Raw genomic sequence first — 15563 nt, forward strand, 5'->3', positions numbered from 1 at the left:
TTCTGACATCTGTACTGTTAAATCTACATGAAATTACCATTAAAATAAAAAAAAATTCACGTTACATTTAATATGGATGTCATCCATATGGTGTTTTTACTGAAAATATAATTTAACCCAAAACAGTAACTTTATGTTGAATAAACTCAATATTAAAATTCCACCAGATGGCAGCCTTTACTGCTGTAATGAGTTTTGCAACATTATCCCCCTTTAAAAAAAAACCCATAAAAACAATATAGTCGGCAAATCTCATGTATATTTAAAATAAAAAAAAACTGCAGTCATCATAAAAGTACATTTTAACATCAATAACATTTACCAATTTATTTATCTTGACAGAAGCCGTGCAAGCCAAATCTATCAGGACTGAGAAAACAGATTGGATTACCAAAGAGTGTCGAGACGAAAGACTAAATTTCATTATTTGCATAATGAGATATCGATCATTTGTATGAAAGCAGCACTTTTGTGTGTTATTTTTGGTATTTGTGGGAATACAGTGCAATACAGTATTATATTAAGATTAAAGAATGGAAAAGATATATTCATTTAGAGAAAAGCACTTGTTGATATTTAGTGGTATGAATTGGATTATGTAAATACTGTCTGCAATTATTACTTTCTAATTTTAAAGAATGTATATTTCCAGTGATTGAATATTTATATTTTGCTTTTTTATTATAAAACTAATTTAAAATAACCCGAGTAGCTAGTACTATTTGCTGAACTCATGGAGTGTTGAGAATAAGTTTTTGGAAAGGTAATGTTTTCACTGTCATAAGTTATACCTCCAATAAAAAAAAATACTTTCATATTGTGCGTATTTACAGTATACACTTCCATGTACTTATAATCTTTTGTTGACGAGTTGTGTTAAGGGTTATTTTGTTTTTTGTAGTTTTATTGCACATACAATGTAAAAAAAATAATTCAAAACATGGTACATGTGAGCCGTTTCAGGTATATTGAAAATTAGTTATGAAACACATTTCACCAACTCTCCAAAAACCCTTGTACAGTATTTTGTCATCATTGAATCAGGATTCACATTTTTCTACCAGAATTTAACTCTGCAACGTTGACGTTCGACCTGGAAATGTCATCCTTGTTTTGATACGAGCGTTTCTACTGTATACATAAACTTTGTGTGTTTGTGTACCACAAGAGTTCAAATAAAATTGCGTCAAAAGTCTGGAAATATTTTCTACACTAAAAATATCCTGTCGTTTCTGAAACAGTATTGGTGAATTAGCTATGCTGTCTACACAATTCACTGCATTAATTTCTATTGTGGGGTGAATGGTACGGGTACAGTGGTGGGTGCAGTTGTCAGTGCTATGTACCCGGTGACCTGAGTTTAATTTGTTGCAATAGCTAACATAAGTGTCGAGTGAGCTTAGTCATGTGTTCCCCACCACACACTTGATCAACCTGCACTGACCATCGTGGCAAATTATAGTCAAACAACTCATATGATGTGTGGTGGCCTTCATCCAGCAGTAGGTTAACAAACGGCTTTAGACATGTATTTAATTATTCACGACACATTGCATTTTACATGAATTAAAGGAAATTCCAAGATCGTGCAAACTGTCAGTGTATTGTAAATTAATAAGCAGTTTGGGTGAATAAGCTGTTGACACATATTCAAGTGCTGGCTACAACTTGATGTCATATTTTCAGTGAAAGCCCTTTCAGGTCCATATGATGTAAGTGCAATTGGATATGAAATATTGCAAATATATGATTTATTCCCAGTGTTTGGCCATGTCAGCAAATCGGATAGGTATGACAGTACCAGCTGCTGGCATACCTCGAGTTAATTGAAATAGTGCTTTGTCATTGTAAACTGCCTACTGTGACATTTTTTGGCATGAGCCAACAGGGAAATGGGAGTATACTGGCATATGTTCACTGCTGGTTGAAATGGCAGTTTAAATATATTGGTGGAATTGCATGCACTGAATTTACCTTTAATACAGTACTCGACGTGCATTTTGCTTTTTTTGGCGCATATTACAGCAATGCAAATGGGGAATAACTTAATGCAAGTCGACGTAAATAAGCCAGCTTTAAATATAAAAATTAAATGGAATGGGAATTTTTTTTTTATTAAACCAATCAGTGTTAAATTACTAAGAGAGTAAGAACGCTTTGATTATTTAAATAAAAATGCAAGAGAGTCTTAATTTAACTGAAAAACATGAATACGAACATATATTTAGGTCATAAAGGTATAGAAAGCTTTTAGGTGCTGAGCGGTATGTACCCATTTTTATATAATTGTACGCATATTGCATTGCATTGTTCAGATGTCATCAGTATACAGTCGAGATAAATGTACATGAACTGTACATATACACCAGTTTGTGAATAAAATTTGTCTTTTTATTATTAAACGCTTTTATTTAACTCACTTCGTCTGTTGTATCTTCAAAAAATAAATCTTGTAACTCAATTTTTACACACTTCCCAATCTGCTATCGACTGCAAACTTCGTATAGGTATGTCATACTGATGACAAAACGATATTCTATCAAAAAAATCCAAAACGTATTTTAAAACTTTTTACACGCTTTTATTTAACTTACTGTATGTGTTGTATCCAAAAAATATTGTAACTCAATTTCAACCGTATTCCCAATGTGTTATCGACTGCAAACTTCGTATAGGTATGTCATACTGATGACAATACTATATTCTATCATTGAAAATTATAAATAAATATTTGAAACGATATTTTTTACGGCTCTAATTGTCTACGCTCAACTGTAAATCACCACGTGGTCCCTTACGTGACAGCAAGCCTCGGGGAGCCACGCCGAGGGGCTGGTGATGTTGAAGGAGGGGAGGGGCGATGGGGGAAGGGGGCAGGGGGAGGGGCAGCTCGGACAGTACATTTCATTAAAGCGTGTTTTAGCAAAAAGTATTTTTAAATATTTTATTTTTACATTTTAAACTCGACTACAATTTTGAGTAAGGTATATCATCGATAAGCACCTTGGGAGTCTTGTATCACATGCACCCCTGCTTCCAAAATAAGTACAAGCTTGTAACATGACACGCTTTTGTGACCGTGCATTTCAAGTCGATTTTGGATGTACTTGGCTTGAAATATTACGATTACTGCATTTCTCTATGTCAAGGCAACAAATCTGATAGATTAATTGGTCGTACATAAATGGCTGCATTCCATCTGGTATTTCGATACGATTACTTACGATAATAGAAGCAGAACATTTTACATAATATACGTTTACTTGCACAGCGTTTGCATTTGCAAATACGAAATGTCACTCGTTAAAAGAAACTTTAAAAAATCCAAACTGAATTTTTATTTCTCAACGTGCAGAGGCGTTTTCTCGGGGGTTATACAAAAACGTTCGTGCACAATGTGTTGAAATTGAAGGCCATCAGGTGGCATTTACTGTCAACCAGTTGCATTTTTTCCGAATTCACGCATCACAGATTGCGCGCCCGATTGCTTACTCTCTCTCGTGTATTTTATTCACCTAATCTCCACCGTCACATTCATACGTCGTGCCGTTCTTAAATCTGTGCCAAGTGCCTTAGTTAAGGCGCTATATAAATTTCGTTAAGATATGCATTTTCTGACCACACAATGGTCAACCTATGCAGTCACATTTCCTTTGTCCACTTTCTCTTGACACCCCAGGTCAAGTTTCAGATTGAAAACTGCTCCAATTAATGATTTTTTAATGACATAATGGTATACAATACTTTTATCCAATAATATTGTACTCTTTAGCATAACTCGGTGGTTTAGCGAGTACCACCGAGTTTTCCATTTGGTCTGACAGCGTGAGTGGTATATGCGCTTTCAAAATTAAATTACTTGAAGGTACTGGGTTGGCAGTGGTGTACAAGGCACAGTTAACTAAACACTTTGTCAGTAAGTATGCCTTAAAAGGAACAAATATATAAACGGCCACGTTTTTGGGCAACATCCCCTCATACATAACATTTTATGTTTTCCCATTAAAGGAAGCGTTATTGACGAATGTTTTGAAGTTGTTTCTGTTAATTGTGCACGTTAAGGCACGCTTACAAAATACGCATGAAAGCGCAAATGTAAGCGGCACAGGGCGAATTTAACAACCAGTAAAGCCATCTCGCTGAAGACATTAAACAAGTAGTATAATTTAACGCGTTATTAGTGTACAGTGGATGAGAGGCACGTGCAATTTCTATAACTATCTGGAAATATGCACCGGAAACCACAACGAACTCTTCATTTTTATTCTTGGTTCTTTCTCTCCCCCCTCCTCCGTTGCGAGCATAGATGAATGAACTCGTCCGTCTGAACAACCGCGCTGTCCGTGGTGCTGACATACTCTTAGGTTTTAATCGGTAAAGTCACGTAGGAAAAAAAGAATAAAAATAAAATAATAATAAATGAAATTAAATCAATTCAATCACGACGTTTCGGAGGCAACACTAGCTAGCTTCATCAGGTGTAAAAAAGGGCACGGCAAAATAACTGTAGCGAGAGTTGTTTGTGGTGAGACATTGTTATATTGGGTAAGGAGAGGAGGAGGAGCCAAGGAGGACGGGTGCTGAATGGGGGGGGGGGGGGGCTAACGTCAAGAAAAAAAAACCTCCACTTTTAAAAAAATTCTTGCTGTGATTTTCACACCTGATGACGATTGATTGTGTTGCAATCGAAACGTCGTGATAATTTTAATTGTTTTATTTTTATTATTTATTATTTCCCTTCTATGTGACTTTACCAAAATAACTAATAATATGAATCCCTGCAGTCGCGAAAGCTTTAAATCGAAATTTAACTCTTCATTTAACCGGATAAATTATGGTCCTGTATTACATTAGCTGTCAGCCCATACGGTTCACCCGTATCCTTGTACGGGGAAATTGAGTTTTCTTGTCCACACGGCGTAAAGTCGTTTCAATACGAACAACACAATCGTTGTCTTATTTGTTTGTGTTTCTCCCTTGTGGGGGACTTTGTAGGACGATCGTTGAGATTCATAAAGGGGCACGGGGTGACCAGTACGGTCTGAATAGGTCTGTAATAAGGTAGGGCAGTGATAAGGGGTTGCAAAGATACAGTATTTCTTTGCTGTGCGTCTGACCTCCGGACTGTTATCGGCCGGAACCTTTCCACGCGCTGGTGGGGCGCGCCGGAAGATTTCGCTGCGCGGACGCGTGCGGGGCCTAAGGCCCAAGTTCCTAGTCTGCGATGGGCCGTGAGTAATACATTATCACTCACGTTGAAAGGCGCAACATTTGTATGCAATAAAGTAAGATAAGCAATGACAATCGTAGCACTGCGCGTCTGACAAAGACGAGGTCGAAGCGCTTAGCCTATCGTGGTTTCATGTAATGTAAAGTTTAGCAATGATTTGGAATCGTTTAGCATAGCAAGCTATGTATGTACGTACTGCACTCTATTTTGTATTACATGGTGGTATAGGTAAACATGTACTAGCACGACTAGAGTGCCACAGTATTGCATAGTATATGAATTGTGTTGTATAGTTTATAACTACACTGCGGTCTTACTCTCGATTACGGTGTGTGAACTGGTGTACTGACTTACGCACGTTTATGTACCTACAGTATTACTCACACCAACCTCAATCTGTGCACTGATCGTAACAGTTAAAGGGTGCAGCCCTGCAACTCAGAATCGTAATATTGGCATAGACTGGAGGAATCCGATGAGCTATAAAGCTTTTTCACACATGTTTAGTAGGGGCGGGTCAGACAGTAACAACAACAAACATTACAGGAGGGCAAATATAGAATTCCCTTCCACTCCAGGGTATTTGGTCTACTCTTCCACGCTGACCAGACGTCTTGGTGGGAGTGCCCCACAGTGTTAGAACTATAGTTTAATGCGGTACTGTATGCGGGTAAATTTATACTTCATGTGCACATCTTTGATGCGAAACTAAATGTAAAGTACTGATTATGCGTACAAAAAAATGCAACACTTTCGTTTAAATTACACATTGCCTTAAAAGGGAAAACCATATATAGGCGACGATTTGGACAGTGGCCCGTTCATAGCACATACATAAATATTTATATCTATCTGTTTAACGCAGTGTTATTGATGAACGTGAGATTTATTTGTTAATTGTGCACCTACTACATAGTGTATACACCTCGACTTTACTAGTTATTTCTCTTTTTTTGTATTTATCAATATTTTATTGGTTGCCACAGTTATTCCATTTAGTCCAGAAACTTTATGTTTTTCATATTATAAATAACGGTTGTTTTTCTTCTTCAAGCGTGGCATCTAGAACATTGTTTTCTCAAATATATTAATGTGCTATAACTATCTCTCTATTAATCCAGTGTTTATGGGTCTTTCTTGCTTTTATGCTCCCAGTTATTGATGACGTCTGCAATTGCATTTGTGTTCTCTGATATTTCTCATTCTTTTCCTATTTACAGAGTGGTTTCAGATTATGTGTTCTCTGCCATTTTTTTCCTTGCCCTCAATACGTGGTACACTGTTCATTCCTGTGGGTGTTTCTTGATTTAAAGTGCTGACATCCATTTAATAATTTTACTTCTCGTGGTATTTTAATCTGTTGCGTATCGTATATATTTAGATACATCCTATACTATACCACATGATATTAATAATCTTGTTTCTGCATGCAGGCGGTGTTGTCTTCTCTGCTGAAGTGTACCTTGCAATTCATCAGTCTAGTCACTTCCGATGTTGAAATTACTGACATTTTACAGCCTGGCGTACGTCCATTATGATCAAGTTTTAATTCTCATTGTGGGCTCTTCCATGTCCATTTCCAAGATTCCTTCTTTTTGAAAACGATGTTCATCATCTTCAAGATGCTGCTAGCTACAAATTCTAAGCACCATTCTCTTTCATTTCAGAATCAGAATCTTTATTTATACTGAAGGAATCCGATTTCTCCAATGCAGTACAAATCTTACCTATACTTCTCTTGTCTGGTCATTTTAACTACTTTTGTTTGAAAGTCACATTCACATTATAAACCGTGTTATTCTTCTTGGTTCTTTCGGTAAAGTCACGAAGATGAATCCCTGCAGTCACGAAAGCTTTAAATCGAAATTTAACCGTGTTATTGTTTATTCATATATGTTTGCTTATTAATGTTCAAATACTCTATATGCATGTTTTTAATTTATACACATTACCAAGTGCATATTAAAATAGCCAGTCCTCGGTATATAATACTTTGTTAAATAACACAACCCTGTACTGGGCAAAATACTTTACATATTACTTTATATACATTTTTGTAATCCTCTGGACATATAGATCACTAATATTTTACATAGCACTGTGGGTGATATTTTTGACATAACAGTTAATCGTAATTATGATACGTGTAAACCTGTGAAAAGAATAAGGCTTCATAATTAGTCATTGCTTTTTCAACACTGTGCTGAATGAAGTCATTAACAAAGCAAACTCTTGTAAATCTTTCAGGGCTTTGTATGCCATCACGTTAGAAAAACAACAGTAACAACGAAAGGCAAAACAGCAGGGACAAGATGATGAGGTACTGGGGGGAGATCCCAGTGTCTCCCAGTCAGTCACTGCGCAGTGCCGTGGAGCTGCTCCAGCCTGAGCCCCGTGCGGCAGAGGTGCGGGAGCCGGCAATGCTGCAGCCTTGCGCAGTCAGCCCGGCCCGGACCACTGACTCCGGGGTCCCTGGACTGCACGTCATGCACACCATCCGCCTGCTGCAGTACAACCGGCGCCTGCGTGGGCTTATCAGTAGCGCCCAGCAGCAGCAGGGGGCAGGTGAGGTGGTGAAGAGCGAGGAGGTGGAACCACTGCCCCCACTGCCCAGCCCCCCACCGCTGCCCGAAGAGCTCGCTTCCATGGGCACTGAGCTTGGCAGCAGCAACCTGGGGGGCTCAACGCTCAGAATGCGGCTCCGTGACCCGGACATGGAGACGGGTGATTTCTACAGGTCCGTTCACTCTTTATATTGCATCTTTATTATGAAATAAGTGTCATCATTGGCAGCTCAGTATGCTGGTGGTCATAGCCTTTGCGAAGTGGTGAGCCATTTAGTACAGTGAATGGTTCAAGTTGTGCATTCCCTGTCTTTAATTTTACATATAATGCGTGTGTGCAGAGGCTGTGGAGAACCCGTGATGGAGGTGAGCTCTGCGGAGAATCGCCAGCTGCTGCACAGAGCTGTGGTAACGGCACTGGCACATGCTGGCTTTGATACTGCTATGGAGTCAACACTAGAGACCCTGACGGACATTACCCATGAATTTATGCTCAAACTGACGAAGCTGCTTCGTGTAACAGTGGACCGGGAAGCACAGACGGGCCAGACAGGCTTTCCCGATGCCATAGAGCAAGTGTTCCAGGAGACGGGGCTGGGCAGCGTTCTGGATCTCCAGGAGTTCTGGCAGGAGCGTGTGGTCGACTACCACGCTTATGTGCTCTCGGCGAGCAGGCACTTGGCAGAGGAGTATGAGAGGCTGCTTAACCCTGAAAGGTGAGTTCCAGTACAACTGGCAGTCATTGTCATTATATCATCAAATAAGGGTATTACTGGTTGTGCTGTACGGACTACCAAATATTGGTTAAAATGGGTGTATACCACCATATTTTAATTTTTGTACAAGAAGTCCTGAAACAACAATGATCTAATTTAGTTATTCTTTAAATGCCTGCGATGTAATGTTAATAATCTGGTATTTCATAAACTGCTTTTTTTTGGTGGTGTTAGGGTATTGTCCACGATGCTACGCGTGAAGGAGGAACCATTGGGAGAGCAGATCAGTTTCCCTGTGAGCGAAGAAAGTGAAACTGAGCAAACAGCTACTGATCAACAGCCGTTGCAGTTAGAAATTGAGGGCCCAGAACAATCCAGCAGCAATGCAGGTAAGAGCATCGACATTCATCATTGTCACTCAGTAAATTGTTGTTGTTTTCATACTTTGTCCTTAATACTTTTAGCATAACGCCTTGTACCTGTCACATGAATACGTTCCATATTTGACATCTTTTATTAATGTACTTGCAAAAATAACTTACCGTAATATTTTGTTTTACATAACAGGCACAGACAGTGGAGGGGATGTGTCGCCTATATGGAGCCTGGTGCAGGTGAAGGCAGAGCCTCAGGAGTCAGATGAGCCTCCTCCAGGCATGTTGGTTGGCTGTGAAGGTGGCTTTGATGAGCCAATGTCAGCTCTGAGTGAAGGTGGCATTGCACTGACACCCAATACCACTGCTTCAGATGGCAGCCACTTGTGTCCCACACCGGACAGCATCGCAACAGCATCTCCACCTATGTTTGGACAAAGGCAACGTAAAAAGTTCAAAAAGATGTGAGACAGTGGTAGAAGAATGCTGGCCAGCCTCGTCATGCTTGGCTGTGCCAGATCAAGATTGACTCGGGTCTCTCTGCTGTGGTGGCAGGAACAGTTGCAAGTGACTGGCTGGGGTGGAGGGTGCCACAAGCCCATTGCTGGTCAAGCACAGATGCAGTAGAAGTAGGAATGATAGTAATGCATTATCATCATCATCTGCCATTATCATTTCACTACTGGATTAAATTCTCCCCAAGCCACCACTATCTCTCATAGTCCTACAATCGCAGCATGCCATATAGCACCTGCACATGATCTGATGTCATCTGCACCGCCGTGTTTTTTGCTTTTGCTGCCACTCCGTTGTGAGTCTTGGCTACTGGCCATCATTCCTTCTTGCATTGCCCTTGTTTTTCTTTACCGTCAAGATGTCTAACCTGCCTATGTTCACTGGTGCAGGCTTTCGGCTTCCTTTCTCTGTAAATACCAGCATGCACCTCTCCATGCTTTTAATGTAACATATTTGATTTCAGATAAAAACAAAGAAACCTGATCATAGCAAATGATACATTTCCCATGTAATATTATTTCGTGTAATGTATGTTGAGTTTGAAAAACTGCCAGTCTAAATTTGTTTTACATTAAAAGAACAGTTTTGTTTTATGGTATAAATTCATCTATAATATGCATACTATTTACGAGTCAATTGTCTGAAAAACTGGTAAAAGAAAGCGCAAGTCATTTCATTGTAAAATATATTGGTGAAAATGCAACCACTAACAGTCAAATCCCCACTTGTAAAAATGCATGATTACCTGTATAATTCACCCGATGTGTTAGAGTGTTATATTCCTTAAACCGATTGTAATGGGTGATATTATGCAACCCTCATGAGTCAATATGTATTGTCCTTTGGCTTATCTGGAGCAAGTAGATGTGACTTAATGGTTATCATTCTGTTTTGTCTTGGGTAATACAGAACAATTCTTATATTTTAAGCTCTCTTTGAAAATGTTGAGGAAACGCCAATTTTAGCTAATGTCGTGATTAATTTTGAACTGAGAAACAGCTTTGGAGATGTTATTTGCGCCAATGTTTTGACATTAAAAAGAAGAGCTTGGATGCTGCATGGATTTTCACCGATTCCACTTACAATACCACAAATCTGGCTGTCGCTTGATGAAGCTAGTTGTAATAGCTGGCAAAACGTCGTACTCCGATTGTAAATGTTGTGGCTTGGCTCTCCAACACACCGGTGTGCTGTACTAGTGACGAATTGGCATGTTCTGTTTACGTGACAACCCTTACTAGTTGGCTGTGTCGGGTGGTGGCGGGTTTTAACGACACATTTACGCGATCTCACCCAAAAACCTCTTATGGATGATATTGGTCGCGAAAGCCTACGTGTTAAAGTTACGTGAAATAAGTTAAATATTAAGGTTTGTAAGAGTGCAGTGCATACATCTATATTAATTTGTAACGATACTTTTAAATGTTGTCTTTGCCTCTTGAAGAATTTGTGGGCGTTGTACTCAAATGGAAGTTACTGTGTTTATTCCCATCTGCTCTCTAGTGTCTCCTTATGGTTAATAATAATTGAACCGTTGTTGGCCAGGTTTATTTTATGATTGTAACAAGGATTTATTCAAATGGGAGTCAAAGGAAATAGAGAAAATAATTCTAGTTCCATTAAAATAAACGAATTAGATGAATGAAAGTGTCTAGCATGTACATTCTCATTAATACTAAAGTTTTGTATTAATAATAATTATATTGTAATCAATGATTAACTTAGGATCATCAGGTAGGTTTCATAAAATGCCAGTTTTTTGGTCAGAAGCAACATTCATTTTACACTTTGCTGCTCAGCTTGACCTGAAGCTCAGAAATATTCATCATCTCTGTGTGTTGGACTGCTACGATGCATTTCCAATTTGTGTTCATAAATAAAACAGTATGGAATGATTTCCGACAGCGCATTTGACACGGTTCATGTGTTTTGTATTTATTGCTTCGAACATATTTTTCATAATAATGCGTTTCTTTCAAACATACAATTTTTCTATTAGTAATTGTCGTAAATCTATTTTGTTTAGGATTCTCGGATCGGTGTATAAAAAGGAAATAACCAGATGCTCTGCATTGTGATTTGTGCTGTAAAACTCTTTAAAGAGCGCCGGTTCCTGATTGCAGCGCAGTAACTGCTTTTGACAGTAGATGGAGCACAACATCAGCCTGCAGAGCCCAGCCACGCCGAAGTAAAAATCCTCCGATTAGCACATCTGTATAATCATATTAAAATATCACAGCTATGATTGGCGTCTAAAAAAATGCGAGCACGTCTGTAAAAACTGACGACTTATTTTAGCTGTTTGTACGATGTGGGAATCCAGTGTTAAAACCAGCTACAGTTAACGCATTAGCGGCTTAGCCTGAAGACCCACACGTTTGTACTCCGATTATATTTTATACGTCAGTTCTAGATTTGAAGTTTTCGTGACTGCAAGGATCCATACTCTTTGTTTTTTTCGGTAAAGTCACGTAGGTAAAAAACTAAATACAATTAATTAAAATGAAAACAATTGAATTAAAACAAATCACGACGTTTTGAAGGCAACACAAGCCTCCGTCATCGGGTGGCTGCTACGTCAAATGTTTCACACGACTTAATGTGGCATACTGTGACAGTGCTATGCAAACGTTGATGCACTGTATTGTAGTGGCATATGTCAAGATTTCTGTACTGAATTTCTAAAAGGCTACAGGCACACCGTCACCCGTATGCTATGTGTACTATCCTATAGCATTGCATTGTGTATATTGACATTTCAAAAATGATGTATACAGGAGAGTGTGGGTTCGATCCCGACCCTGACGCTTGTATATTTGAAGTTTGCGTGTTTCTCTCCCCGTGGTCGCGTGGTTTTTCCCCTCCACATTTAAAATCAACTTGCGTTTCAAGTGTTATTAGCTGCCATACATTTCCAGGTGATAAGCCACTAAGTTGAGCTGTCATTTGTGATAGCGAGGTCGCTTCTGCGAAATAGCTATAAAGCTCAGTGGGCCTTACCCGGGGAAATAGAAACAAATGTTTAGGTTTAGAAATATCCTTATGAATGGGAATGCCATGATGGTCCGCATTAACTTTTACAATGCAAACTGCAATATAGTTTGCAGTACCCTGTAAGTAAATAGCAATCATGAACATTGTCTATTTTCGGTCAACAACATTTCCTCTAATATTATCGGGGACTTTATTTTAAACAATCCCCCTCTCTTCAGTCGTTGTTTTTGACTACACATTGCTACCATGAAACCGATTGTTTTGATTGCATTTAGCACAACATCTTCTTCATGTTCTTGGTTCTTTCGGTAAAGTCACGTAGAATGGAAATAATAAAAAAAATACAAAGAAAACAATTATTATGTTTTATTTTTATTATTTTATTATTTCCATTCTACGTGACTTTACCGAAAGAAATAAAACATAATAAAACATAATTATTATGTTTTATTTTTATTATTTCCATTCTACGTGACTTTACCGAAAGAACCAAGAAGATGAATCCCTGCAGTCACGAAAGCTTTAAATCGAAAAATCTTCGTCATGGTGCAGTGCATACAATAACATACGACTACTGTAGCAACATTTTGTATGTTTAAGTCTATGAGAATTTAGACATCAAATCTGAAACGAGCAATCAGCTATATTGCACGTGGAACATTCTACAGTGTTATTACTTCATACTCTCACACAGTTAAGATTAGGTAAAAGTGTTGGCAATGTGCTGTATTATATGTTTCAGTGCGCACAGTATTGGGTCAGTTGCCCGTTTACAAAATCAAAATGAGATTTTACACTTGTGAAACGTGCTTGCGTTGTGGCCGAAACGTCGTGAGAATTATTTTGTTATGTTTTATTTTTATTATTTTATTATTTCCATTCTACGTGACTTTACCGAAAGAACCAAGAAGATGAATCCCTGCAGTCACGAAAGCTTTCAATCGAAATTTTACGTGTTTTTATAGTTTTTCAGGTAAACTTTGTAAACATTACAATCGGATGTTTAGGTTTAATCCCTTTAAAAGGGGTTAAGGTATTTTCAGTGATGTTAGCATGCAGCTTATGGAAATGCGCCCACTTGCCTTTTAAAGCAACTGTATAATTTGTAGATTAACATTTGTTTGGCGGTAATCTGAAGAATACAGTGCACACGATCAATAGGGAAATGTTTATAGCATTCTAGTCCCCAACAGACTTATCTGTAGGGAAGTCCACGTTTCCATTCAGTGCACCGAAGAGCCATTACAAGACAATAACAACCAACAAACGTATATTTATTTGTCAATTTATTAAATAATGTATTTGCTAGTAAAGGCACCCTGAGAATGTTGACAGTTTTACGGCATAAAATATACGTTTACATAAATCTTAGTTTTACATGATTCCTTTATTTATGGTTTCAAGTAAAGCATATCTTTAAAAGAATGTTTTTTGTAAGATGTATTGCTTTAATGTCATAGTTCTCCGTGTGATTGTCGTCTTAATGTAGATTATTACCATATGATGATGGAAAAAAGTTGCTTATTTAAAAGCACACATTACCACAACAATCTTCTGTAAAAAATAAAAATGGGCTTACGATGTGTGTGTAATCCATGGCAATATCATTACTATAATTCAAAGTTAAATATCTAAAGAAAAGTTGCATGTATTACTATAACATAATTTAGCAATTTAATTTTTTTACACAGTGTTGGTTCAGTTTTAAGCAGTTGTACACGTTTGCTTAACAATTGAAGATATCTAAAGCAATAACCAGCAAGTAAATGCATCACAGTATTTATGCCTTGGGCAGGTATCTAGAACGGTTATTAAAGGCACACAAACATCACCTTAACAAAATAAAAGTGGACAAGAGCAGGTTGGATTTATTTTGGATTACTAATTTAATAATAAAAAGAAACAGACCAATGTGCCTCACGAGGAAGTGTTTAATCAGTGTATATTACCTGCTTTTGACATATCGAACAGAAGCATGGACATTGACAAATACAATTGAACATACCTGAAAAGTGCAGCTTGGATATACACTGATTTTATTACACTGCTTGGAATGACAGAGAAAGGAACACATTAATTCCAGGACATACAAACCAGAGACATTAATAATAATAAAAAGTGGTTTTGGTCAGAAGGGATGGTAGGGAACATATCCAAGAGACCACCATAGAGATGGTATTCTAAAATTATCTTGTGTGCATGGATTATATTGCATTGCAAGACCATGAATTGATCATGGCTGATGATGCAATTGCACGACCTTAAAAGATGCAATCTGAGCCATTAACTAATTACTAATGCTTTGTAGTGGAACAACTTTGCACAGATGGATGCCGAAATAGGTTTATTATAATTTTGGAAAATGAGGACACAATTCACTGACACCGAAGGGCTTTGTGGCTCCAAATGCAGAATTTAAATATTCCATCATGCACGATTAAGCAATTAACTCATCACTGACATACGCGGTTTCAGAGTGCATTCATCGCCAATTTGAAATAATAGTTGAAAGCAAATAAGAGCTGCTCGATTCTAAAATACGAGTCGACATCGATATGTTTTGTTTATTTAATGTAACTACTTCCCTGAACGTGCAGTCTGTATAGTTTTTCAACGCAATTTTAGTTTGTTGTGACATGAAAATTACCGTTTGAAAAATTATGCTATTATATATATATATTTTTAGAGATATTTCCGGGATAGTTTAGTGTTTTACTACTGTATACCCTAACCCAGGATTTAGTGGGAAATGTATAATTTGGTTGAAACCATTTTTTTCATGTTTATCCACATTTATATTTGTTGAACTTTTATGTAGCCAACACAATATGCAGAAAACTGACGCCGTTATTGAAAGTGCAATAATTTGCATATTCAATGAAGCTGTGCGTTCCAATATTTGTCAAATTTAAACACTTGTTTTTAAAGAATACGATTAAGCATTAAAATAGTCGACTATAATGCCAGCACAAATAGATGTAGGATTGAAATATGTATCGACCGTCACCCCCAGTGAACACTACACATATGAACATCGATTACTTTGGAAAATACAAATTCACTTCATTGTGTTTCACAATATGGAAATACAAATATTTGCAGTCATCTGAAAATTTAATATTATTTTAAATGGATTTAAAAAAATAAATTTGTCAAGGCAGTAAGATTT

General features: G+C 37.7%; 2 protein-coding genes across 9 annotated transcripts in view; both read left to right on the plus strand.

The window, feature by feature from the left end:
• The window catches only part of MLH3 (mutL homolog 3), a 36829-nt gene extending 35637 nt beyond the window's left edge, over positions 1–1192 (plus strand). For 2 of the 3 annotated variants that reach the window (XM_061559226.1, XM_061559227.1), the window contains exon 14: positions 343–1192. In XM_061559226.1, the coding sequence (XP_061415210.1) occupies positions 343–417 (75 nt within the window). In that variant the 3' untranslated portion in view covers positions 418–1192. The remainder of the gene's footprint in view (positions 1–342) is intronic. The other variant, XM_061559228.1, reaches the window with a different exon arrangement.
• Positions 1193–5196: 4004 nt separating this feature from the next.
• SUPT7L (SPT7 like, STAGA complex subunit gamma) lies at positions 5197–11309 on the plus strand. 6 transcript variants are annotated; one of them, XM_061559235.1, is made up of 5 exons: positions 5197–5231; positions 7478–7967; positions 8136–8510; positions 8745–8899; positions 9078–11309. In XM_061559235.1, the coding sequence occupies exons 2-5, from the start codon at positions 7543–7545 to the stop codon at positions 9350–9352; spliced, it is 1230 nt and encodes a 409-aa protein (XP_061415219.1). In that variant the 5' UTR covers positions 5197–5231; positions 7478–7542; the 3' UTR covers positions 9353–11309. The 6 variants fall into 6 exon arrangements, with proteins under 6 accessions (XP_061415219.1, XP_061415216.1, XP_061415214.1 ...); XM_061559232.1 differs by lacking the exon at positions 5197–5231 and adding an exon at positions 5235–5285; XM_061559230.1 differs by lacking the exon at positions 5197–5231 and adding an exon at positions 5303–6753.
• Positions 11310–15563: the final 4254 nt, after the last annotated feature.

This window comes from Lethenteron reissneri, chromosome 25 (genome assembly GCF_015708825.2).
Source record: "Lethenteron reissneri isolate LAM-NWPU_2019-01 chromosome 25, ASM1570882v1, whole genome shotgun sequence".
NCBI lineage: Eukaryota > Metazoa > Chordata > Hyperoartia > Petromyzontiformes > Petromyzontidae > Lethenteron > Lethenteron reissneri.